This window comes from Camelus bactrianus, chromosome 3 (genome assembly GCF_048773025.1).
Source record: "Camelus bactrianus isolate YW-2024 breed Bactrian camel chromosome 3, ASM4877302v1, whole genome shotgun sequence".
In the NCBI taxonomy this organism is placed as follows: Eukaryota; Metazoa; Chordata; class Mammalia; order Artiodactyla; family Camelidae; genus Camelus; species Camelus bactrianus.
The window spans coordinates 138,296,119-138,323,034 of record NC_133541.1 but is presented as its reverse complement, the minus strand read 5'-3'; the positions used below and the strand labels follow the sequence as shown (position 1 = coordinate 138,323,034).

Below are 26,916 nucleotides of genomic sequence, written 5' to 3'. Positions count from 1 at the left end.
CCTCGCAGTCAGCCTGACCCCGGGAGATTGGTGCAATGGTCTGGGTTGGCGGAGGGGTCGGAGGGGGCGGCGACGGCGGTGGGTGGGAGGCTGCCCGGGCAAGCCGGTCGATGTCTTCTCTTCCCTGCAGCCTGGCCTGGGGGGGCGTTGGCCGCCGGAGATTCGCCAGATGTTGGACTCCAGTTAAGCTTGCTCCTGGGTGGTGGGGCGGTTAGGTCGGGGGCGGTGGCAGCGGCAAGGGGGCGGAGAGGGGCTGCCCCTGGCGAACTGATGGAATAGCTGCCTTCTCCCGGCTGCCGGGCCTGGGAGCGGCCTCTGCTGCCCCAGGTCGCCTCACACACCTGTCCCACTCAGCTTGCTTAGTGGGGAGTGGAGGCGGTGCGGTTAAGGTGCAGGGCCCACGGGGATAGGGGGGCTGCCGCACGGAAGCCGGTCAATTCGCTCCGCTCTCCCCCGCGGCGGAGCCAGGGGCGGCTTCTGCTGCCGTAGAGGCGGGACGCCGGTCTCCAGGTGAGCTTGGTCCTGGGAGGCGGCGGCGGCGGCGGCGGCGGCGGCTGGGGGTTTGGGTCCGTTCCAGGGAGCTGCTCCATTTCTTCTCTCCCCCGCGGCCTGGCTTGGGGGCGACCTCTGCCGCCAGAGATTTGCCTGAGGTCCGACTCCAGGTGAGCTTGCTCCTGGGAGATGGGTGCGGTGCAGTCAGGGGGCTGGGAAGGTGGTGGCTGCGGGGATAGGGAGGCTGCCCCGGGGGAGCTTGAGGATTAGCTCCCATGTCTGTGCCGCGTGGCCTGCAGGCGGCCTCTGCTGCGCCAGGTCCCGGGATAACCCTTTCCCACTTTGCCTGTTGGGGGCGGGAGGCAGGGTAGTCAGGGTGCACGGGTGGCGGGGGTCGGGGGCCTGCAGCGGGGGAGCGGGCACATTTGCTCCCATCTTCCCCGCGGCTTGTCCTGGGGGCGGTGTCTCTTGCCCTGGGTTAAGAGACACGTGTATCCTAGTCAGCCTGGCCCCAGGAGGCGGGCGTGTTACGTTGGGGGTGGTGGCAGCAGCGGCAGGTTTTCCCATGGAGCCGGTCCATTTGCTCCCATTTCTCCCCATGGTTTGCCCTGGGGGCGGTCCCTGTTGTCCCTAGTTCGCCGGAAGTCCATTTCCAGGTCAGCCTGCTCCCTAGAGGCGGCCACCGTGAGGTCAGGGGGCAGGAGCGGTGGCTGCTGTGGGGGTAGGGGGCTGCCTGGGGAGCTGGTGGATTGGCTCCCGTCTCCCCGATGGCCTGGTGTGGGAGTGGCCTCTCCTGCCTCAGATCATCAGACACACCTGTCCCTTTTAGCCTGCTGGGGGAGGGGCGCCCTGGGAAGTGCCTTTAAAGTGTGGGGGAGGCGACAGCAGGGGTAGAGGACCTGCAGCGCGGAGCCTGTCAATTTGCTCTCCTCTTCCCCACGGCCAAACCTGGGGGCGTACTCTGCTGCCCAAGAAGCCAGATGCCCGTCTTCAGGTCAGCTTGCTCCTGGGAGGCGGGCGCGATGCTGTCGAGGGGCAGAGGCAGCTGCGACGGCCGGCTGCCCCGCCTAATGGGGCCACTTCTTCTCCTCTCCCCTGACCTGGCCTGGGGACGGCCTCTCCCGCCCAAGATTAGCCTGAAACCCCACACCCGGTCAGGTTGCTCCTGGGAGGTGGGCGCGGTGACATCAGGGGTTGGAGAGGAGGGGGGTCTGCCCCTGGCGGGCTGGAGGATAAGCTCCCATCTCTCTGGAGGCCTGACGTGGGGGTGGCCTCTGCTGCCCCTCATTCCCGGGTCACCCTTCTCCAGGACATATTGCCCTTGGGTGCTGTAGGCTGCGGGGGCGGCGGGTTGTTGGCGGGGGTATGGAGCTTGCCGCTTGGGAGCTGGTGGTTTAGATCCCATTTCCCCCGCAGCTTGGCCTGGGGGCAGCCTCTGTTGCCCCAGGTCGCAAAGCACTGTTTCCCTGACAGCTTAACCACCGGAAATGGGCAGGATGTGCTGAGGGGGCGGAGGCAGCCGCCAAGGCAGCGACGGAGGGGGCTGTCCCTGGCCAGCCGGTCAATTTTTTCCCATCTGAACATTTGCTGCCCCAGTTTCGCAGGACGCCCTTCTCCAGTTTATCCTTCTCCTGGGAGGTGGGCTCAGTGCATGCAGCCCAAGGTCTGGGCTCTCCCCTGGGGAGGGGCAGAACTCTCTTCTTCTTCTTTGACTTTATTCTTCAGCGAAGTGGTTACTGGCCCCAATTCTTAATTCTGAGAAAGTGTAGCCTGTGTTACGGAGGAGCTGCTGGACAGTGAGGTTTCTGGGTGGGTTTTCACATCAGCTGATGCCCCAGGCAGGCAGGAAATCTATTACTTAGAGCTTCTTAGTCTGGAGTTGGGGGATGGCCCCGCCATCCTCACCATGCTTTTTAAAAATGTGTTACTCCCCTCTTTTTCCTAGGTGACATTTTAGGTTATTGGGTCCCAGATTGCTGGCACACTCATCCCTGTTCTCAAACATCTTTTAAACTTGGGTGAAGTGATAAGTTGGGGAAGAAGATGATTTACTGAAAGGTAAGAATACTTAAATTTGCATTAAAGCTACATTCTGTCAATCTTTCTCAAATGATTTTTCTCTGATTCTAAATCCATGACCTAGTGAATGTTGTACTCCTGTGTAAATCATTGATCTTCACATCACACTTGTTGAGTGGTCAACGAGATTTTTTATTTAGATTATTCCTGAAAGGAAAAGCTCAGGCTTTTGAGAATTCCTTGTCTGATGTCACCCAGGCAGTCACAGTAGAAGACAGAGCTGATATAAAAATCCCTCAGCTGCCTGAACTGCAAAGCTTCTGGGATTACTGATCCCTGAAATGCAGGTGACTCTTGGTGATAATCTGGGGGATGGTTTACATGATCAGATTCTTCCAGTCCTGTAAATGGGTTCCATGGCCCCAGCCCCGGGAGAGCTGGTCATAAGGGCCATATCGTGAGGGGTGGGATGGGAAGGCAAGGTCTAAGAGCTGGCATCACTGAGATTCCACACTCGCTAAACACAGACCCCAGAGCCTAATTGTTGTCAGGTTCTGTTCTGGATTTGAGAGTGTGTTCAGACATGATTCTTGCCCTTCAGGGGTCACTGCCTGGGTGGAAGTAACCTTTACATAAATCTGGGGAGGATGACAATTAAGTAGATGGGCTGTTATGATTCTCAGTGTGCCCAGGCTCGCTCTTCCAGGCACTCGTGGGACTAACGAGAGTCATGTTATTCACTCATACACTGATTTATTACCCTTGAATTGATCATTTGTCCCACAGTAAGTGAAACAAGCGATGAGGAACCTGAGTTTTGTCCCCTTTCCTAGCACTGATTGTATCTGTCAGTCAGGCGCCCTGAGTATGCATTGTGAAATGGTGGTATTTCTTGCCCAATGGGACTGCACTGTCAGTTCTGAGAATCAGGGGATACACGTGGGTAGGACAGCACACTGACACACATGGCACCCCCCCCACCCCATGAGACAGCATTGTCGATGCTCAGGTGACCCGATGTAGACCGCGGTGCTAAACTTGAGCATGTTTAGTGATCTTGGTGGCTATGAAAATACAGACTGCCGGTCCCTACTTCTGGAGACACTGAGGGTGTGCACCCCAGAATTCTGCACTTTAAGAAGCACTTTAACTAATTCTGATGAAGATGATCTGAGTGTCCCACTGAGAAACACTGGTGTGCGATGCACCAGTATTGAGGATTCTCAGGGAGCGATGTCTTTTCAGGATGGTCCAAGGGCCCTCACGAGACTTTTGCCTTGGGTGTAATTGTATGTGTTCGAAAGTGATGTCTCTCACTTCCAGTGCTTGTCAGCATGCTCTGTGCAGGGATTTGCTCTCAGCAGGTATCAAAAACTATAAGTCTTCAGGTCACCGAGCTAGAGTGTGAGCGATCTTTTATTTTGGTTTTCTTTATTGCAATGCAGAGTCTCCCGAGAAGAGATTCAGACTGAACAGCTTTGTGTCGGACTTTGGAAGACCGCTGGTGCCCAAGGGGTTCTCTGGCAGCACAATGACGAATCTAGGTCCCTCTTTCACTGCTACGTCAATGAAGTGGACCGCTTGGACAAGGCCAAAGCTGGTATCCCAACCATAGCCCTTGACAGTGATGTTCGGCTCCAGGAAGCCATCAGATGCAGCAGGTGGCCAGAGGAGGAGCCGAACGGGCTCATGAAATGTGACACCCCCAGCTTCATCAACACGGACCAGAACTCTTCCTTTGGGGAAGATGATCTCCTGATTTTGGAACCACATATTGTTCTAGAAAATAAGCCAGTTGCCCAGACCTCACACAAAGACTTGAATTGGAAATGTGCTTTGTCAAGTGTTTCTCTGAGGATGTGAAGTCTGTCTTTGTATGGCAGGAAGTCCCCTTTCACAAAATTGTATGTGTTTGTGTCTGAGAGAGAGAAATGGAGACAGACAGAAAGACGGAGACAGAAGAGAGCCCCCTCAGAAGAGAGCTAGTTAAGGTGAGTTTTTGTGCCTTAGTTTTTGTGCCATTTGGGGTTTTGGGGGGAACAAAGTATTTACACTGTCTCATTCTCCTCGTTGGAAACCTTGGCCCCTTCCTCAGTGTCAGCGGCCTTGAACGGGGGTTGCCATGGTGCGTTTCATCTGGCGCTGCCAGTTCCACGCTCTGCCTTTAGCACGTTGCTTTGCCTCCCAGGGCTGCCACCCTTTAAACTGTAAGGTGAGGAGTCTGGAGTAGATGATCCATCCCAGCTCTGCTGTTTTGCAAATTTCTGATTTCGTATTCTGATGAGGCTGGGATACACCCAGAGCAGTATAAACCAGGCCCTACCTCCTGTCTCTTGCTGGGGCATCCCTCAGGTCTGTGCCTTCTACTCAAGCCTTTACTGAGCCCAGCTTTTGTCAGGAGCCCAGGTGCCTACCGGGATGGCAGGAGACCTGTCTCTCGTGGTCACGGTGGCAGATATTTCTATTGGTTGTGCTGAAACAGCTCTTCTGAGATCCTCCGGCCACCCTTGCTCCAACCTGAGGACAGACCTACCGTTCCTTTCCTAGGAGGAGGATCAATCCATGGTGCATTTTATGACAATCCTGTCCCCAGGAATGCACGGAAGGTTATCAGCTGAGTGAGGGGAAGTGCCTCTGTGTCTCTGTGTCCCTGTATCTCTGTCTGCTCACAGTGCCCTGCCACCGGCTACTGAACAAGAAAAGTGCTATTCACCATGCTGTGTCTTTTGCAGATGTGTAGGTGATGGTCTTGTGGCTCATGTGTGGGCTTTGTGCTGGGATGGTGAAGGGCTTATAAATACCTCATCAACATGTATTCGAGATGGCCTGGTGCCACACAGACTTGATTCATGAAGGCATCAAGCCTGCACACTGGTTTGGAAACAACTTGGTTTTGATCAGTCACACTGCATGCATGACTCACTGCTGATCTCTGGGTGGTTTTTTCATTTTAGATTTATTCACCCAGTGTCTTGCTTAAGCTGAAAAATACATTTATTTCACTAGAATATTCTCAGATTCTTTGTTTTCACACATCCAGTTGTTTAATTCCTTTAAAAATCATTTTGTGTTTAAAATGCCTCCTAATATCTATCATCTCTAGGTTCCCAGTGGCCTGAGCCATGCACCAGATTTGATGCAGGAACTGTTCCACCAAAAGAAATCCCTTTGCCATAATATCTTTTGAGGAAAATATTATTCTTTAAGGCTCTAACAGTAAATCGTAGAACAAAGCATGGAACATTTATTGTAGTTAATACATGTTCATGCAAAAAGAAATGATATTTTCATTAAACAATGTTGATTTTAATAACTTTTACTAATGTGAATATTATTACTCATAATTTAAGTAACCAAATAAAACCACAGTTATTTATTATGAAGTTTGAAAACTATTTACACTGTCTCTCAATTAGAGGTAGCTTTATTAGAAGACTGAAGGGTATTTAAAAGATGGAAAAATACCCATGATGACACCATCATTTTTATTAACTAAATATCAAGAACTGTGCAGGGTTAAGATTTAACCCTCTGCAAGCTGTCAAGTTAGCATGAGGTAGTTTGTGGATGCTGCCAGAAGACAGGAGACTCCCCCAGGTTCAGAGACAAAGAACTTCTTGCCAGCACAGCAGGCAGCTTGGGGTTCATGTTCATGTTGGTTCCTGAGTTTCTTTCCTTTTGCTGTTGTAACAAAGGACCACAGACTCAGTGGCTTAAAGCAATACACATTCATCATCTCACTGTTCTATTGTGCAGAAGTGCAAAGTCATTGTCAGTGGGCTAAAACCAACGTGTGGCCAAGGCTACGTTCCACACCGAGGCTCTAGGGAGGGATTCGTCTTCCTACCTTTCCCAGCTTGCAGAGGTGTTCACACTCCTTGGCCCAGGGCCCTGTGTCACTGTGACCTCTGCTGCCACTTTACATCTCTGTCTCTGACTATATAGATATAAAGGAAGAGTCTTCTACATCTGGTATGGACCCTTTTTCCTAAATGGACATTGTATCTCTATTTATGTGCAGATTAAAACCCCTTCCCTCCAGGGTGTGGTGGCATCAGCTCACAAGATTACCACTCTGGGCTTTAAGTGTCCTCTTTGTATTGTCACCTGGGAACTTCTCTTTCCATAGTTAGCTCTGTGTTACATTTGTTGTTGTATTTTACCCGGCATTACTGAAAGTTTTACTTAAAAGCGATCCTAATTAGCTCTGTTTACCTGTTTCCTGAGCTGAAAGCTTCAGTTCTAGAGTATCTGTTTGATTTCTCTTAAAAATACATTCCAGTATATTTCTCTGGTGAAAGTCTTTACCCTGTTGTCTATTCTCCCATAATTTCCTTATTTTCTTGAATATATTAAAAGTATTTTATAGCCTTTATTGGTAACTCTGATGCCTACATCACCTGGGGGTTTGCATCCTTTGTCTAATGTTTCTTATTCTCATATTATCCGTTATATAGTCTTGACATGTTGCATGTCTTGAAATTCTTTATTACATGGCAGACATTGCAAATGAAAAATCCATATGTTATTTTCCGTGAGAGGTTTTCTACCTTCCTGTTAGGCAAACAGGGTGAGGGACTGATCATGTCGCTCCAATCAGGCGCTGAGGTGGATCAGGACTGAAGTGCCTTTTTTCTTAAAACAGCTTTGAGGTATACTTGGCAAAGTAATTTTCACACGTATAAAGTGTACAGCTAATACGTTTTGACATAAGTATATCCCCAAGAAACCATGACCACATTCAAGAGAGTGAACATACCCATCACCCACAAAGCTTCTCTCCTGCCATTTGTTGTCCCTCCCTCCCTCCCCATCTCTTCCCCTGGAAACCATTGATCTGCTTTCCATCACAACATATTGGTCTGCATTTTCAAGATCCTTGTATGAATGGATTAATGCAGTATCTACTCTATGTTGTCTGACTTCTTTCATTCAGTGTAATTATTTTGAGAGTCATCTGTGTTGCTGTATTAATAGCTTATTTTTCTTATAGCAGAGTATTGTTTAGTGCTGAGTTTTTACTGAATAGTTTGTTGTGAGCAGTGTTTGGATAGACCATCATTTGTTTCTCCATTTACTTTTTGATGGATGCATGGGTTATTTACAACTTGAGCTATTATAAATAAAATTGCAGTGAATATTTGGTTACAAGTCTTTATATGGACATATGCTTTTCTTTTCTAAAGCACCAGATGAGGAATATCTGGGTTATATGGTAGATAGGTATTTACCTTTTTTAAAGAAACTGTAAAAGACTTTTCCAAAATGATTGCACTATTGTAAATTCCTTGTGGTGTGTATCAGCTCTGGTTGCTCTACTTCCTTACCAGCACTTTGTAAGGTCGGTCTTTCTAATCGTATTCATTCTTGTATGTATGTGTACTAGTATCTCACTTTGGTTTTTAAAAGCATTTCTCTGATGATTAATGGCATCTTTAATCAGCATCTTTTCATATGCTTATTATCCATCTGGATATCTTTACTGAAGTGTGTTTTCTGGCCTCATTCATTCATTCAGGTGTTTGCATTATTATTGAGTTTTGACACCTCTTTATTCTGGATCAGATACAAAGAGAGACCTTTATCAGATATATGATCTGCAAATAGCTTCTGTCTATGGCTTGTCTTTTCATTTGCTTAGCAGTGTTTAGAACAGCTTTGAAGAGTCTTCATTTTGATAAAGTTCACTCTATCAGTTTCTTTTTAAAATACATTATACTTTTGGTGTCATAGCAAAGAAATTTTTGCCAAACCCAAGGTCATAAAGCTTAAGCCTATGCTTTTTCTCCTAGCTGTTTTATAGTTTTAGATTTCCTATTAAGATCTATGATCCATTGTGACTTAATTTTTGTATATTTTGTGAGGTGTGGATCAAAGTTCATTTTTTTTTTTTTTGCATTTCACTGTCTAATTCTTCCAGCACTACTTGTTGAAAAGATCCTTCCTCCACTGCATCCTTTTTGAGAATCAATTGTCTATATAAGTGTTGGTTTAGTTCTGAACATTCTATTCTGCTCCATTATTCTATTTTCCTGTTTTACACCAACACCATACTTTCTGAATACTGTAGTTAAAAAAAAAAAAAAAAAAAAGGCTGAAAATCAGATAGTGCAAGTCTTCCAACTTTGTTTTTCTTGTTCAAAATTGTTTTGGATATTTGGGATCCTTTGAATTTTTATATGAATTTTAGAATCAGTTTTAAAATTCCTTACATCCTGTTCTGCCAAATTTCCACCCATGTCTTTGGCCATCTCCAAAGCCACATTTTCTGAAGAAGTCTCTCTAGATCCCAGGTGAAAGGAATTTCTGTTTCATCTGTGCTCCAATCACATTTGATAATATTTGATTACATTTATTCATATTTGGCTGGATGTACTTTGTGATCTTTCCTGCCATATAGTAAATCTCTCAAGATTTGGAATCTTGACTTGGTTCCCTCTGTCTGCTGAGAAAACTAGTTCTATGCTTTGCAGGAGTGAGCCCTGCAGTAAGAGGTATCTGCAGCACACATCTAGCTCACTGCTTGCATATCGTCAAGGAATCCTGCAGATTTAGAATTGTTTATTGATTGTTTTCTCCAAGATGGCTCAGCCTCTTTTATTTCTATTGCTACTGCTGCAGTTTCAAAGGAAAATGGGCTAATTATTTTCCAAATAACAAAACATACTGTAATTGAGCTGTGACGCAAATTATGTGCTGCTCTTTCTTAACAACCTGCTTAGTGTTCACAGGTACCTTCACTCATGGAACTTTTGGGAGAATGTCATATCCTCAGAGATAGCAATGCTGTCTTTGGCAACCTGAGCGGTAGTATCTGAACTCACTCCTGCTGTTTTTCCAGTGCCCCCTCTAGCCCTCCTCCAGCCCTCCATGGGGGGCCTGCAGTTCTTCCCTCGAAAATCCTGTTGCTTCTCAGGAAGAATTCCCTATGAAACATATTCATGTCCTTCTTGTGGGGACATTCAGTCCAGAGACCTGACAGCAGGGGAAAATGTTTAGACTGCTTTTGGTAGAACGTAAATTCTTCCATACTTGTTAGAAGCAAATCCAATGAGGAAACTGTGTTGGCATCTAACAAATCAGGATAAATGTCTGATGAGGAAGATCAGCTTCCCCATCCCACTCAAGTGTCATGTTGATGTGACGCTCACCTTGGCTAACATTTTCTCCTGTGAGCAACGTGAAGTTCAAGACGTTATGAATGGCTTTTTGTTTTTCTTCCTTAGTCTTTCCACATTCACTGTGTCTTATGAGATTATATGAATCCTGCTTATTTTCAGCCCAGCACTAAGCTTTTTAAAAGGATCACGTGTTTAAAAGGCTAGTGGACAATTTGTTAGAAGATTGAAATCCTTAGACTTTGGTCCTAGAGTTGAATCTTGGTTACTGGTGAATGAGAATTCCCGTTAAAATTTTAAATTCAGTGATATAAAGTTTTAAAAATAGTTAAATATTAGTCAATTTCATTAAACACTATAGCAGTTATTTACTTTTAAGCCTGTCTCTGGGGCAATTTTGCAATGATTCCCTCCCTTTATTGATTCCCTCTTTATCAGAATCCTTGAGAGGTCCCTGTCATCATTGTCAGTATCATCATCATCATCACCACCATCATGGAACTGATTCCTCTGGGAGATTCTAGGAAAATAAAGAGCTGGACGGGGTTATGTGCAGGTCAGTGTGTGCATATACAGTAAGAACAGTTGTCAGACATTAGATTCAAAACACCCATTCCATTTAGAGAAGAATGTGGTCATGAAATCCTGATGTGCTGAATGAAGGAAGCGATGGGAACAGGGTAGTCAATGGAAAGGAGGAGGAAGTGAGCGAAGCGGGGAGCATAGGTACTTGGTTAGGTGATCAGCACATTGGTGAGAATGAGGGGAGTGTGATGGCAGAATCATGTCCCTCCCCGGCCACAGGGTAGCCACCTGTGACATGTTACTGTACATGGCAAAATGCATGACAGATATTTTAGGACAAAAATCTTAGAGGATTTCTGTCTTCTAAATTGTCTATCAGTTAGCATTTTAAACCCATGATACATTATTAAAGATTAGTGCAGGGGGACAAATAAAAAGGATTCATATAATCTCACCAGACATACTGAATGTAGAAAGGCTAAGGAAGAAAAACAAAAAGTCATTCATATGTGCCTTGAACCATAAAATGCCCATTAGAGGAAATGTTACACAAGGTGAGTGTCACAGCCACATCCATAATGCCTGAATGGGATGGGACAAGGGGATCCTGAGATGAGACAATAGGGTGAGTAGCCTGGATTGTCCAGGTGGGCCGAATGTAATCACAGGGGTCCTTGAAATGGAGGACATTTCCCAGCTGAGTTTAAAATCAGAGGGAGGTGTAGCCATAGAGCAATGTTCAGAAAGGCTGCTGACCATGAAAATGGAGGAAGTCGTGGGGCACAAGCTAAGGAAGGTGGGTGACCTCTGGAAACTGGAAAAAAACAGCAACAACAAGGAAACATTCTCTTCTAGACCCCCTAGAAGGAAGGAACCCTGCTGCTACCTTGAATTTAGCCCAATGAGAACTGTGTTGGATCTCTGACCTCCACAGCCATAAGCTGATAAATCTGTGCTGGTTTAAGCTCTTAAGCTTATGGAAATTTCTTACATTGGTAAGAGGAAAATAACATAGTGAGCCGTAGTGTAACGGATTAAAGGTATAGGATGGGGTGTGGAGAGGATTCTGACATTTACAACTAAAAAACAACCAGGTGAAGTGGGAAGGTGTTTTAAGGAAGACCTACCTGGCATGGCTATTAAGCAGACTGGAGCGAGGGGAGCATTGGAGTTAGATGAATCAATTAAATCTCTACCAGAAAAATAAGGAATAAAATGTAACAGGGCTTCCGTGATAGTGGATGTAGGAATGGAAATGGGCAGAGAGACATAAATATTACTTTGAAATTAGCTACAGGTTTGATGACTGCATGTTGGGGAGACTTAGCCGATGTGTGGACTGAATGTTTGCAACCCCTCAAAATCCATATGTCGAAACCCCATCTACCAGGGTGATGGTATTGGGAGGTGGGGCCTTTGGGAGGTGATTAGTAGGATAAAATAAGGTCATGAGAGTAGAGCCCTCATGAATGGGATTAGAATTCTTATACAAGCCCCCAGAGTGCTTGCTTCTCTCTGCTCTCTGGGATATGAAGATATTGGGAAGACAGCCATCTTCGAGCTGGCAATCCTCTCAAGGATACATTGACCTTGAAAGTCTCAGCCTCCAAACCATAAGGAATATGCTGGTTGTTTAAGCCACCCGACCCACGGTAATTTGTTACAGCATCCCAGACTGACGAAGACAGTGGAGAATGCCTCTGAGTTTGGCACTGATTGCCTGGAGAATGCTGAAACCCAGGGAAGTGGGCAGCACAGACGTTTACTCATTTAATCCTGCCAACACAGTAGGAGATAGAGTCTACATATTCCTCGCTACTTAAAAGGTAAGGAAAAAGAGGCACAAATAATAACAACGACAACAAAAACAACAATAATTTGTCCAAGATTCACACAGAACCCCCTGGAGGCAGAGTGAGAATTTATACTCAGGCAGGCTGGCCCCAGAGCCCCTGCTCATAACTAATAAGTCAGATCACCTTGCTTATGTGGATCAGTTTTTTTCAACTGTGATATGAGGGTACTGTGTCCAGTAACTTATAATTTCAAAATACTTCACTGTAACGGAATCATTAGTCACAGGCCTTACAAACCACAGAAACCTACACATAGAAAAATAACTCTTTAGATCAAGATAACCAATAACGTTTTTAAATATTATACCTGCTGGGCCTTTGCAATAAAATGTCTTTTTATAATTCTGTCTGGCTACATAATAACTTCATAATCCTGCATGTTGCTGGTGGCTCCATGTTGGACAGCACGGGCCTAGAAATTTTAAATTACTTGCCCAGACTCGCCCAGGAAGCTCGTGGTGGGATCCGAGCTATAGTCTGGGACTTTTCCTTCCTATCCAATAAGTCCCTCATGGAAGTTTAGAAGCTTCTCCTTTGGTGCCCAGCTGTCTATCCGTACTTATAACATCTTGTCAGGTGTTCCAGCCTGCTCCTGAACATCAGCCAGAACCCACTTCTGCTCTATTTTGTCCAGGTAATACCTTCTAGCAACTTCCATTGCCTTCTTGGCATCAGTTCTTACCTGGAAGGGTAGTGGCTAGAGGTGGAAATGTGTCCACATGACAGGTTTTTCATAAACATAGCAGGAGTGGTCAAGAGAATAAAACGTCAGGAAGATGAGTAGAAGCAGGTCATTTAATATACCAAATGGGTACTTTCAATGTCTGTGTTTCTGAGTCCAGGTTTGTTCTGCTCGTGCATTACAGGCCAATAAATCAGGAGACCAGGATTTGGGGGCAAGAAATAGCGACTTTAATTTGGAAAGCCAGCTGAGAAATGGTAGAATAATGTCCTGGGGAACCATCACCCCAAGTCAGATTTCAGGCTCTTCTTATATTAAAAACGGGAAGTGGGAATGCTTGGTTGTTGCAAACTTGGTGTATGAATTCTTTGTTGTTAGAATCCTTTGCTCTTGCAGCTCTTCACCTGGGTCACATCCGTGTAAACCTCCAACAAACAAGTGTTGTTTTTTATTCTGTAACTTGTTATCTTTATGTGAATAGAAAAGTGTTAATATCCTTCAAAGTCAGAGCCTTGAGAATAGGGTCTCCTGTATATTTCAGGCTCTAGGCAACACTGTTTTACAAAAGGTGCAGAACCAACAAGACTAAGCCTAGGAAACAGGGCACAGGGTTAAAGTCATAGGAACAGATCTAATATGGAGTCAGATTTTTTCTTTCCTATTTCAGTAGTGCCATGGAGAAGGCAGTTTGGGCAGCTTTTTTAGGGTCCTGGAGGCTTTCTCTCTCAGGCTCTGTGTGCCTCTGTTGAAAAACCTTCAAAGCTATCTGGCCTGCTGGTAAACCACTCCGCCTATTTTGCCCTGAAGATGTGTTCTGTTTATAACTGATCTCTACTTCTTGGAAAACAACTCAATAAAAACTCAGTTGGTTTTCCACCAGCCATGGGCAGGGGTGAGGAATAGCACTAAATTATTTTATGAAAAGTAATAAAAGAAGTCTTAAAACAGCACTGGGCACATAGGAGAGAGTCAATGAATGCTTCCTGGCTGAAATCAAACGTGATGGCTCAGTGATTCCATGGCTGCTGTATTTGCTGAGCTTGCTACTCCTTTGCTCCATTACACATTTTTTTTAACTGAAAAAGAAATACATGCATGTGGTTAAAAAATTTCAAACAGAGCACAAAAATACACAAGTGAAAGAAGTTTTCCCTCATCCTCTCTTCTTTCAGCCCTCCCTGGAGATACCACTGTTTACAATCCTTTGTGTGTTTTCCAGATATGCTATGCACATTCCGACCTATGTATGTAAATTCCTTTAAAGTATTACTTATTTCTAACTTAAAGGGATTTAAATCCTCAAGTGTCTTCTGCCCTGGTAATAGAAAAGAACAAATCTGACTCCATATTAGATCTGTTCCTTTGACTTAACCCTGTGCTCTGTCTCCTAGGCTTCATCTTGCTTGTAAAACAATGTTGCCTAGAGCCTAAAATATACAGGAGAGCCTATTTTGAATGCTCTGTCCTTTAAGGATTTTTAACACTTTTCCATTCATATAAAGATAACAAGTTACATAATAGAAAATAACGTTTGTTTTGTTGGAGGTTTACAGGGATCTGACCCAGGCAGATAGCTGCAAGAACAAAGGATTCTAACAACAAAGAATTACTACATCAAGAAGATTGCAAAAACCAAGCTCGTAGGAAAGGAGACTGAAATCTGACTTGGGGAGATGGTTTTCCAGGACATTAGTTTGCCATCTAGGTCTACAGAAAGTTGCTATTCCATGCCCCAACACCTGGTCTCCCAACTTACTGGCCTGTCCTGCATTAAGGAGAATGAATTTGGACTCAGTAACACTCCTATCTTCCTAGCAAGCTGGGCAGTGGAATTGAGGGCAGCTATCCCACACCCAGGGACATACTGTGTGCCCTTGATGGTTCCCCGAGGGTGGGGAGTGGTTTACCCAGGAAGGATGGGGACTATGCACCAAAACTCAGGCAGTATGCTCCTTTTGGGATCTGACCTTGTACCTCCCGCTCCCCGCCATCACAACACCTGGGAGAGTGGAGGTAAGGCAGAGATCTTGCCTGCCTGTGTCCCAGCGTGTAAAAGGGGAATATGTATTCTTTCCAAGGTAGTTCTGAGCGACAATACCTGCGGGTGCTTGGTTCCCAGAGCAAAAGGAAACCCAGCTCCACTTTGGGGCAATGAGTGTGATACCCGTAGGGGTCCTGAAGAGGCCTTGGGTGGAGGGCTGGGACAGGGAGGTAAAATATGAGCTGCGGGCCTTGAAGGGTTAGAGAAGTGTGCAGAGGCAGGACTGCTGCCTCCTTCAGGATGCCCCCAGAGTTAAAACTATTTCTCTCCATCACTGCTACTCTCCTCCACCCTCCAGATCCCTGCCTTCTCTCTGCTCCTCCTGTCCATGTCTCTCCCTCCACTTTTCCCCTTCTCCCATCCTCCTCCCATCTTCTCCGTCCCTCGCTTCCCCACCTTCTCTTGCAGAACCCAGAGAGGATCGCTGGCCCTCCTGCGCATGCGCAGTCTGTGCCAGCTGGACCGAGGGTTGGAAGCTGCAACTCCGAACCGGTCATCAGCCCCAAAGGCTTCTCAGCTCTTTCGCCCGGTAGGACTTTGGCTCCTGCCCTGGCGCCCCGGCCACAGCTGTCCAGGGCCAAGTGTGCACCTGCCGCCTCTCGCCCCAGCCGGGCTCCCCTCAGTCCGCGGCTGGCATCCCCTTCCCCTCTCCCGCCCGCGAGTCCTCTCCTCCCGAGCTGCCTCTCATCGGGCGCCGGCACGTCCCCGCCCCTAGGCAGGCTGTGTCCCGGGCGGGCGGGGTCTGCGGACCCGGACGGGGGCGGGCGGCTGGGGCTGGGGCTGGCCTCCGAGAGGGGCTACAGCCCGCGTCCCCCCCCCGGCTTTCCCTGCCCTGCGACCCCTGGGCTGCCCTCGTCTCCCTTCCCCTCTCCCTGGGGGCCAGCTCAGTGGTGTGGGCGCTGCTCCCCGGGCTGAGAGCCTCCGGCTGTGAACCCCAGCTTCTCCTGGTGGAGTCGGGAAAAGGGAGCGTCAGTGCTGAGCGAGCTTCCGTCTCCTCCCTCAGTGTTTCTGCCCCAGGTAAGTACCTTGAACACTTTCACGTGTTATGATGGCGGTGCTTGATGATGTCACTGTTTTTATAGTGATAGGGATTACAGTGTTGAAAGCAAGGCTTGATTCAGTTAAAAATGAGCTGAAGGCATGAGGCTGTGACATCCTCCATCTTTCCCTCTCCCAGGGTGAAACGTGTGACCGTCGATCTTAAAAAGATAGTTACATTCCCTAACTAGTCCAGCCCAGCTAGGGTGTGTTAACAGGAACAGCACCACCAGAGGCGTTGGAGACTCAGGGACATTGCAGTCCTAAAGAGCTCCTGGCAAAATTTGGTTTGTTTTGGTTTTTTGGTTCTTCTTAAATTGTGGGGCAGACTAGTTGTATAGAGGGAAAAATAATTGTCAAGAAATATTTTTTCATTTAACGTCTTTATTGTGATATTGTTCACACACCATGAAGTCCACCCACTTAAATGCTACAATTCAGCAGCTTTAGCATATTCACAGTGGTGCAACCATTAATATTCCAGAACGTTTTCATCACTTCAGAAAGACCAGTGGAAATGATTGACCTATACACACCTTCCCAGTGCTGGTTCTAAAGAAGATTCTTGGTTGTTCCTGACCATAAATTATCTTGTTACCCATAAAAAATCTGGTAGGAAATCTAAACAGAATTGTATTGAATCAGTCTATCAAAGCAAGAAGAATTAATGTCTTTATGGCATAAATTTCTTCTAACCATGAAAATATCTCGGACCCTATATTTTCATATTTCCAGAGCCTGGCCCATGGGAAGTCCTCATTAATTGTTTGGTTTGTGAATGATGAGATTCTATACATCGTTAGTTGCAAACTGAAGCCTTTCACAGAAGAGAAAAGAAACTCAATGAAGCCAAGTGACTCTCTGATGGTCAGAAAGAGTGACAGCCAGTGCTGGAGTGATCCAGTGGACTTGGTGTTTGTAACCAGAATTCTCCAGCACCTACAGCTAATGGGATCAGAGTATTCTTTTATTTTTTTTAAATGGCGTTGCTTTTATTTTTACATATTTTTTAAAATTATTTTTTATTGAAGTGTAGTCAATTTAGAATGTTAGTTTCAGATGTACAGCAGAGATTCAGTTATAAACATATGCATATGTATCTATATATCTTTTAGATTGTTTTTAGTACAACTCATTACAAGAAATTGAATATAGTTCCCTGTGCTATATAGTAGGTCCTTGTCATTTATTTTATATTTATTAACGTGTATCTCTTAATCCCCCTTTTCCTGCCTGCTAACCACAGTTTGCTTTCTATGTCCATGAGTCTATTTCTAGCATCACCGTTTTTGCTAGTAATATATGCTGGTTGGCTGCTTTCAGTTTCATTAATTCCACCTTATCTGTGGGCATTTTCCTTCTGGTGGGCCTGTGTGTGGTTTGCTCACGTGATATAAGAGTTGTGTATTTGGGAGAACCCCAGGCTTCGTGTAGTGCCTGGTACAGAGTGCCCACTGAGCTGATGCTTGAACTGGGAAAAAAAACAAAGTAAATGTTGGAATTTCAACTATGGTTGAGACTTCCAGGTTTCTATAACCTGTTTATCCCACCTTAATGTTGGCTGCACACATACTGGGTAATTTGGTGGAACTTCATTGTATGGTGGTGTAGAGACGGGGCCTTGTATGCTTCTCTTTCCGTTTTCTAAGACTCATTCTCCTGGGCCTTCCAGATCCTCCCCCAGAAGTGCCCAAGGCTGGCTTGGTGCTGCGCTGAGGCAATATTTGTTAATAAGGCCCTTTCCTCATCTCTTCTGAGCCTCCCTTTCCTTCTCTGCACAATGAAGACATAGACTAGAAAAGTGCTTTTCAGTTTCTTTTAAGCCATGTTTCCTTTGAGAAACAGAAAACACAAATCGCTCCTCCCATTCAACATATAGATTTTGACACATCCAAAATGTGACATAGCTCTTTGTGGAAAATTGAAGTGATTGTGATTCCAGGTGGCAGAGAATGTGTCTTCAGAGATTTATTGCAGGGAGAGGGCAGTAAAGGGGCAGTATATCCCACTTTCTAGTGTGAGCACTGGAACAGGGGCTTGGGTTAAATACGGTGTCCGACGTGGCCTCTCGCAAATCTTTTTTTTTTTTTTGCCTCTCTCTAATCTTGCACAATGTGATAAACCTCTCTCCCTCAGTTTCTTTATGTGTCAAGTTGGGGTGATAATAATTTAAGTGTTTTGTGAAACATTATACACATAAGACATTTGTTTCTCGGTAGAAACAAAACCTGCGAGGGAATAAGGGATTTCTTTAAAAAAAAAAAAAAAATCTTGTCCACAGCACTCTGTCAGTTTCTATTTTGAAGTTCCTTGAGGGTGAGTGTTGGGTCTAAAGTCCATCGTGGGACAGGTGGCCCATGGGTCTGTGTGCCGCAGATTGCCCCCTCCTCCCCAGTCCTCTTCCTCTCAGTCCAGGATGAAGTTCCCTAGTAGATTTACACAGAAATCTTGTGGAAATGGCTTTTCATTTTATTGTTTCACGAAGAAGGGCTGCCATCATGATCTCTGTAGTCAGGTTTTGGTGGCTTGAAGGCTATGCAATTATGTTTTTCTATTTAATATAAAGAAAAAAATTACAAGTACAAAATTAGTCCTACGGTGGTGGCAGGGGATCTTGAAAGTGGGGACCATTAGCTTTGTTAGTTTCAGGTGCAGGGGCCTCTGGCCATGAGGACACATCATCGTGCTCTGAAGTTGGAGGGACCAGTGGGCTCAGTGAGAATGTTTACTGAGTGTATCTCATGGGCTGGGCACTGACCTATTTGTACTGTGTGTTCCTTATTTGAGACAGTGAGTTCGTTTAACCTCAATAGCCTCTTTAATAAATTAGACTTTTTATTTTGAGATATAATGTAGATTCCCATGTAGTTGTAAGAGATAATATGGAGAGGGCCTACGGACTTTTGCCCAAGTTTCTTTAAAGGTTCCATCTTGCAAATTTGGGATACAATTCAGTAATGACTCACTAACCCTATGAGGTTTGTGTTATTGCCCTCATTTCTATTCATGATTAAACTGGGGTTAAGAGGAGCACACAGGCCTGCCCAGGTCACCCATGGTTAGTGTAGAGTCGGGTGAAACGTGGGCTTGGAATTTCCAGGCAGTACCAACATGATGCTCTGTGGCAGGGAGCAGCATTCATTTTGCTTGTTTATTCATTCATTCAACAAGCATTTATTGAGAAAACTCTGTGGGTCAGATGCTATCATAGGTTTATCTGATTCTTCAGCAGTACGGAGAATCCGGTAATTTTTCCTTCTTTTTTAATCTGAGAAAATTAGCTCTGAGAGGTTATAAACCCCCCAAAGGAAATATAGCTCATAAATGAGGGATAGTAAATTTGTACATTTCCTTCTTTTTATGCAGGTGGTACCCTAGGCATTTTACATTTGTAAAGTTCCATAATCCAGATATATTCTTGTAAGGCAAGGATTTTTTTTTAATTGAAGTATACTCATGTTTACAAAGTTGTGTCAATTGCAAGGTGTTTATTTTTTCTTGAATTTGGAATTCAAAAAATATTTTTGAGGGGGGTAAATAGGTTAATTTATTTGTTTCATTTTTTTTAAAATGAGGTACTGAGGATTCAACCCAGGACCTCATACATGCTAAGAATGTGCTCTACCACTGAACTGTACTCTCCTCCCCAAAGCAAGTTTTATTATCAGGTATTCTGCAGCTTAGGCGTTCAAATAAATTGGAGTTGAAATCCAGGTCTTTTGATCCTACTGTGTTTCTTTGCATTATATCCTGCTGAGGGGTGTGGAAGCAGTTCCTTTATTCATTACTTTATTCAGCAGTTTTGAGCATTGACTTTGCATCAGGGCCTGGCTAGGTGCTTGGAAACAGAAAACAAGAAATGACCCTTTTCTGCAGAGGGCGGAAGCCTAGACCAAAAGCTGCGTAATGTGATCCGAGCTGCGGTAGCCATGTGCAGACGCTGAGGACAAACTGTACCCACGGCTTTGCTTGGGCTTCCCCTGCCATCTGACTGGTACACACCAGGTCACCGCAACCCATTGAGTCCCGCAGCCCGCAGCACAGTATGTACCTCTGTCTCCTCTTCCCTCTCATCAGGGCCTGCAACATGAACATCCCTGACTACGTTCAGTGTGCTGAGGACCACCAGACTCCCCCCGTGGTGGTCCAACCCGTGGGGATCATCTCAGAGGAGAATTTCTTTTGCATCTATAAGCGAATCTCCTTGGTGAGGCAGATCATACCTTGCGGCTCGCAGTGGGCACTCTGTATCCACTACAGTCACCACTATGCGCCCGAGAATGGGTGGAGCGACTTCCAGACACAACGCAAGGTCGTGGGCCTTGTCACCATTACCGACTGCCTCTTGGCCAAGACCTTCGAGAAGCTCCACGTGCAGAGGAGCTGTATGGCACCACGCTCTATGACTCTCGGCTCTTTGTCTTTGTGCTGCATGGGGAGGTGGCCGAGCAGCCGCGAACCTACGTGGCCTTCAATTTACGAGGACTGCAGGGTGGTGGAGAAGAGGTTCGAGGACTTCACTGAGTCTCTCTTCATCATGCTCAAGTCCAAGTGTCTGGACTGTGCATCCGACAAGTCTGGGGACAAGATCCTCCTGCTCTACATCCTGTTTGAGAAGGAGGACATTGTGGGATTGGACACAGAGAGCAGGAAAGTCTACCTGAATGCCCGGACACCCTGGCTGTGTGAAGTGTTGCTTCCCTATATCCAGAAAGGGATCAGCAAGGAGGAGGGCTGTCTTGTAGCCAAGGCGTGAGGGAGGTGAAACCCGCCGGTTTTCAGACGTTTAAAAGTGAATCCGCCTTTGTTTCAGAGAGATTCTTTTAGGGTTATTATGGACACTTACTCCCGCTTTTCAGCCAATTCCCCTGGTGTGACCCCTGGAGTTGATGTCCAATAGAGTAGCCAAAGTCACTGATGCTAGGAGAGCTGGGGAGGAGGCTGCTCTGAGCTGAGATGTGCTGTAGGTCAAATGCACATCAGACGCTGAGACTTGTCTAGTAAAAAGAATGTAAACTATCTTGTTTCTTTCTTTATTGATTACATGTCAAAATGATAGTATTTTACATACTGTAGAATAAGTAAGATATGTTCTTAAAATCAGTTTCTAGGGTTTTTTTTGGGGGGTTTACATTTTTAAATGTGGCAACTTGGAAACTTTCTTTACATGGCTGTCATTTCATTCCTGTTGGCAGCATGTCCTGGGACAATCTCATCCCTTTGCTTATAGATGTCATGATGAATCCTGAGACGCAGAATGAGGTGCTGGTTGAGCTGGGGGTGGAGCCAGTGTCTCCTGCCTCCCAGGGCCAGCACCTGCACGGCTCAGGCCCTCTCTCCCTGCCTGACAACCACCATGCCAATTTAGGACAACAGAAACACTGCCAGGGGCTTCCAAATGAGCTCCTTACGCAGGGAAAGGCGTGTCACGGAGCATGGGACACAGCAGGGAAAGATTCGTCCTCACTTTTTCCCTGTGATTAGGTCAACGGACCCACTTTGCCTTGGAAGTGCAGACGAGCTCTTCTGGGCTGCCTACCCCCCCACATTCTGCTCTGTTTCCCTGTGTATCCATCGAGATGTCCCTCGGGCCGAAGATGGTGAGATGCCTTTGCCGAGAGGTGGTCCCCCTTTGCTGGGGAGTGTGTGGGAATCTGTGCCCCCCCGACCTACGGCCTCGGGCCTTGAGTCTGGAGAGGGCTCATGGCGGTCCCACAGGTACGGTCTGAGGGCCTGGCACGTGCTGCCAGGCCTGATGTGGAGAAGGATTTCTGCGATTCTCTGTGAGTCTAAAATCAGATTCTACTTTCTGGTTGTTGGTAAGTTGGAGGAGAAGATGCCAGAGAATTGATAAAAAGAAAGTCCAGACCAGTCCTGTGAGTGACAGGCACAGGGGACCCGAGTCCCACCTGCTTTTGTTGCCTGCCGGTCTCTGGATGAATTTTCTCTTCCTCCCCGGACATACATCTATATCTTAAGGAAGGGGCGAGGCATGTCGTGGCCATGACCTGTACTTGTCCTCACAGGGCCCCGTGAACTACACGGCTTTCTCCCCTTCTGTTTCTTGTAGATGAACTGGCAGATGTTGTGGCCTGGACAAAGCTGAGGACACAGATGCCAGCACCGTGCCACTCCCAGGCTGGCTCCATTCCCGTCTCCTGTCACCTCCTGCTGAGTTCCCAGGCGTCAGTTAATGTCGACATCGGTGCAACGTAAGCAGGGACCAACATCTCCCCCTGGACAAAATGGTGGGTGAGCAGTGGAAGCCTGGAGCCCTGCCCCAGCGCCCTGACCAGTGCCTCCTCTTTTGTCACAGGAGGCACTGGTGACATGTTTGCTCAGCAACTGCTTGGCTCTGAGTCTGCAGACCCACCATAGAATGCCAGCTTGTTTTTGCCTTTTGAAGTCTGTCCTTGGGATTTGGCGGAGTAGCTGGTTGTGTGCTTAGCCCATAGTGGTTGATACTGTCACCATTGTTTACCCAGAACCTTGTGTACAAGGCATGGCTCCCGGCATCAAAATACAGCAGCGCATTAAACCTCCCTCCTGGTGGGTCTGTCTGTTTTGGTACCGTAAGGGCTCAGCCAGCATCTGAACGTCAGTGAGATAACGCGGCCTGTGAGCTCGGGTCAAGTAAGGTCTCCTCCATTCACTTTTACTCCATTGTTGCTTTTACTATTCCACAGTCATTACTTTTTAAACAATGCTTTGGTGCAGGAACAGATCCTAATTCTCTCCTGTTACTCTTGGTGGGAGTGAGTAAAATTGTCCAGCTTGAAATGCGACCACATTTTGTAGCTCAAAAGCTGTTTACACGCATCTAGGTGAAGTTTAGGTTTGGGGCGCTGACCACGTTGGGGTCCCCCGGCAGCGCCGCTCGCCTCAGGCCCCTGCCTTCCCTGGAAAAATAGGTGAGGGTGGGTCTCACCGTCCCCTCATCCCTGTCCTCACCAAACTCACGTAAATTCTTGTAATTGCTCTCAGTTATTTTTGTTCTCATGTGTTTCTAATTTTCGCTGTTACTCTTTTCCTTTTTCTATTTCCCTTTCTATCTTGTACCGCCCTGTGAGCATGTTGTTGCGTCTGAAAAGTGGACTGTGCACACCCTGCATTGGAAATAGCCAGATTGTCCTCCGTGCTGTCCCCATCGTTTTAAAAAGCAAAAACCTTAACAGTTGCCTTGATCCATATATTATCCTAGTCATCTTTTTATTTTCTATTTTTTTGGAATTTTTGCTTTGTTAGCACATCACCCACTGGTGTTTGATACCTGTTAAAATCCTTGCTTTGAGGAACCAGTTTGGTCCTTCTTATGTTTGGTGACAAATGCGCCCTTATTAAATTTGTTTGATTGTTTTGAAGAAGCGAGATGCGAATTGATTTAGGCGGCTGCTGAGGGATTTTTTTCATGGAGTATTAAACTTGGAAAGTCAAAATCTGCAGCATCTTCCTTGATTCTGGCTTTCACACAAACGTGCTTGGCACGCGGTTCCGGGCTGTCGCTGTGTGACGTGAGTGACGGAGCTTCCTGGACGGTGGTCACTGGTGAGAAAGTGGCAGGCTCGGAGATGAGCAGCTGCAGGGGATGCTGTTGGAGGAAGCAGTCACCGTTTTTTGGTTTTTTGTTTTTTGTTTTTGCATTCACCTTCCCCGTGCCATTTACTTTACTTTGCCTTCATAGAGAGGCAGGAGCGGGTCTAAACTCCATGCCACTCTTATTTTCCCTTTACGAGGCTGGTTTTTCTGAGTATCAGAACAACATGGCCTTCTCCTAAGTAGCTGGCTCACTTGGATCTGGTGGACACAGGGACCGCTAAAGGGGACCGTAGCTTCCTCTCTGCTCCAGCCAGTGGGAATTCAGAGCCGGGTCTGTGATTTGCCTCAGCAGCCATGCAGGCCTCCCTGCACCAGCCTTTACTATTAACACATGATGGCAGTAAATAGCTGACTCCGTGTCTGTTGCAGCTGACGTCCACCGGCCGTGTGGTTAGTTTGCGATAGTGAGTCTCCAAAACCACCGTCAGCCGTGAAGTGACCTTGCATTCTCACTCACACCCTGGTTCATCTCACCCGGGGAAAGGGTTTGGCCACCACCGTCACACTGGTCATGAGACCTTGTTTCTCCTTTCATGCCCTGGTCCAATTGTGGACACTTCATCATTCACTGACTTGGTCTCGCTTGAGACAGGCCAGACATTCTGAAAGAGAACATCACATTCTGGGGGGGAACAGAACAGAAGTAAGTGTCGCAAGTAGGAGTCTAGGCTATCTGGGTTGGCAAATGCAGGCTGGGATCTGTGAAGGCTGGGCTGTGCCCTGAACACAGGCCTTTCCCGTGGCTCCCGATAGCCCAGGGGTCGGAGTGAGAACAGCCTGGCCTGGGTTCCCCCATCCTCATCTGCTCACTGGCAGATGTGTCTGCTAACAAGGAACTGCCCAAAACTCGGGCCCTTCAAAGTTCAGACCACAGGAGAATCTTGAGTCCCTTCTCCTGGGCCTCCTTTGTGAGAATCCAGTGCCTTCTGAGGTGACCAGGGGCAGGAGATGCCTCCCCCTCCAGGGAGCCCTCTTCGGAGGACTGTGAGGCATTGCACCTTCCTTTCAGCTTGTGGGGTTCCATCCGTGGTCCTTGAAGAACCAGACTTGAGACTCGCTTAGCGATAGAAATGACAGGACTGATTCCAGGGCAGGGCCGGGGGGAGGAACAGGGGAAATTGAATGTGAACTCAAACACCTAGGTGGGTTCTGGGTCTGTTACTAAAATTGGGAGCCTGGGAGGTACCTGCCAGGAATCGAACTCTAGAGTAAATGGTGGACATGAGGCATTTTTAAGATTCCAATTGTCATCCAAGTTAGGACCTCAAAAAGGTACTCGGTTCTATGGCCCTGGGGCTCAGGTGAAGGAGCCGGACCACAGATACACGTTGGGAGTCGTCATTCTTAGCTGGTGTTCACAGCCGTGCAGGTGGATGAGCTCATCTCGAGAGGTGCAGACTGAGGCTGAGGCGGGGCAGGGCTGTGCCTGGGTTGGAGGAAAGCCCAGACCATGCAGCTTTGGCGTGTCAGTCAGTGGCGTTTGGGATTTTCAGAGCAATGGCATTTATCCTTAAGGGTCTTGGGGGTGGGCAGGGCCACCCAGGAAGAAATCTGAAGGGAGGGTTGTGGCCACACGTGCGCGTCTTGAGATGATGCAGGGGCTGCATGTTCCTGGAGGGAAACCTCCTCGGAAGCTGGAGTCGGAGTGGGGAGTGGGGAGAATGTAGTCACACTCACCTGTGAGGGAGGGACAGAGGCCTAGGGAGTCTCCACCCTAGTGGACTCTCTTTCCCAACAACAAAAGGCCAGTAGACAGAAGATTTGAAGTGAGAAGGGACGGGCGCTGGGAGAGGAGCCAAAGTGGAGAATGGTGGTTGGACATTTCTGGAATAGTCTCCCTGCAAAATAGAGTTAAAAAAACTCAGACTCTTAAGAATATTGATAGTGACGTTGGAGGAGATAGTTCTTTTTCTGCCCTCCTAAAGGTAAGGCATGTATCCAGGAATACACAGAAGAATCGGGCAGTCTGGTCCGGGGGCTTGACCCTTACCAGGGGGAACAATGCAAGTTTAAAGGGGAAGAAGGTCAGCGGAGGGAAACTAGCCAGGCCTCGTGTCAGGTACCAGTCGGCCGCACTACTTGCGTGTTGCATTCACATCCATGTCTCCCAGGTGGGCGGTGGCAGCCCCCTTTTGCAGATTGGGAAGCCTTCTCAGAGGGGTTAAGGGATTGGTCCGTTTAGTGGCTAGTCAATGCTGTAGCAGGATTCAAGCAGGGCCTTGTCAGACTTCAAGGGCATGTTCTCTCTACTAATTCGGTACCTCCCTGTTGTACCTGGATTGGTGAATTGGGTCCGTTTTGGAGCCTTTCACAAAAAGAACGATTTAAGTGCCTCAGGACTGTTTCACAAAGCTCAGTGTTCTTTAATGGTTCAGAAGCACCGCAGTGATTTTCGCCCCACAGAGGTAAGGTCTTACTCCTTTGACGCTGACGTGGTTGCAAATGACGTACAGGTGCAAAACCAGACTTAGCAGCTTCTGAAGGGAAACTCTCCAGTTCTCCCTTGATAGGCTTTCGTCCACGGGATGTAAACTGCTGCAGCGTAGATCTGAGCTTTCCGTATGGAGTGAGGGTTTGATATCCAAAGTTAGCAAAGAAGGGTCAGAAGGAGAAAATCGATGTTAACAATTTATTTTGGGGTTTCATTAGACAAGATGCACTATCGCTTAATGGCCCATATAACGTATGTAATTGAGTACAGAACATTGCATTCCTTAATTTCTAATGAGAGCTGTCTTGCAACGTAAGGTTGTCTGCTTTGGAACTTCAGCTCAGGCAGTAGGGCACCTGTCAGTGTTTTGGTGTGATTGTATTTACACAGTGCATGTAATCTGGGCTTCCTCAGCCCCAAACACTCCAGTGCAGAATCATAGGCTGTACCCATCTCTTAGTTATACAAATACTTCTACAACTATATGATACAAAAAAAAAAAAAAAATAGAGAGAGAGAGAGAGATTGCCTTTATCAAAATTCCTTTGATTTTAACTGCAAACTGTTGTTGAGCAGCTATGGTTTCCTTTGGATATGAATATGTACATTTCTTTGCATGTAACTTGGATTTTAGACTAGAACACCAACCTCTTGCTTTCCAAGATCCAGAAAAATCATAGCCAAATGACATACGTATTAAACATTTTATTATTTTCTTCTGAGACAGAATCCTTGAATCCGGGACTTGGGCTGTGATTTTGCTTTTTGCTCTTCCCACACCTCTTGTCTCACTCCTTTTTCCCACGTGGCCTCCAAGAGTTCATGGTCTCCGAGGAGCAAGTGGACAAACAGTTGGTCGCCAAGCAGTCCTGTTGTAGAGGGAGCCCAGTCAAGAGCTAAAGAACATCATCAGAGAGAACTTTCTTGAAGAAATGGGCTCTACATTCAGTTATGAGGACAGAGTAAGAGTCAGCCAGGAGAAGGAATCAAGAGGGTGACTCAGGTGGCAGGAGCAGCCCGGGTAGAGGCCTGGAGGCTTGTGGGGTGGGGACTCGGGGAGAGTGCACAGTTTGGTCCATGGTGGAGGGTCCACCTGCTTGGGAGGACCCTGGAGTGGG

General features: G+C 46.8%; 1 protein-coding gene across 27 annotated transcripts in view; it reads left to right on the top strand.

Moving 5' to 3' along the window:
• The first annotated feature begins 68 nt into the window (after positions 1-68).
• The window catches only part of LOC141577158 (trafficking protein particle complex subunit 9-like), a 138,381-nt gene continuing 111,533 nt past the window's right edge, over positions 69-26,916 (top strand). For 10 of the 27 annotated variants that reach the window (XM_074361283.1, XM_074361286.1, XM_074361289.1 and 7 more), the window contains exons 1-7: positions 1,194-2,130; positions 2,438-2,550; positions 3,957-4,502; positions 11,821-11,980; positions 15,032-15,750; positions 19,849-21,371; positions 21,842-22,019. In XM_074361283.1, coding sequence (XP_074217384.1) covers positions 19,859-20,527 — 669 coding nt within the window. In that variant the 5' untranslated portion in view covers positions 1,194-2,130; positions 2,438-2,550; positions 3,957-4,502; ... (1 more) ...; positions 15,032-15,750; positions 19,849-19,858 and the 3' untranslated portion in view covers positions 20,528-21,371; positions 21,842-22,019. The other 17 variants (XM_074361294.1, XM_074361298.1, XM_074361300.1 and 14 more) reach the window with 17 other exon arrangements.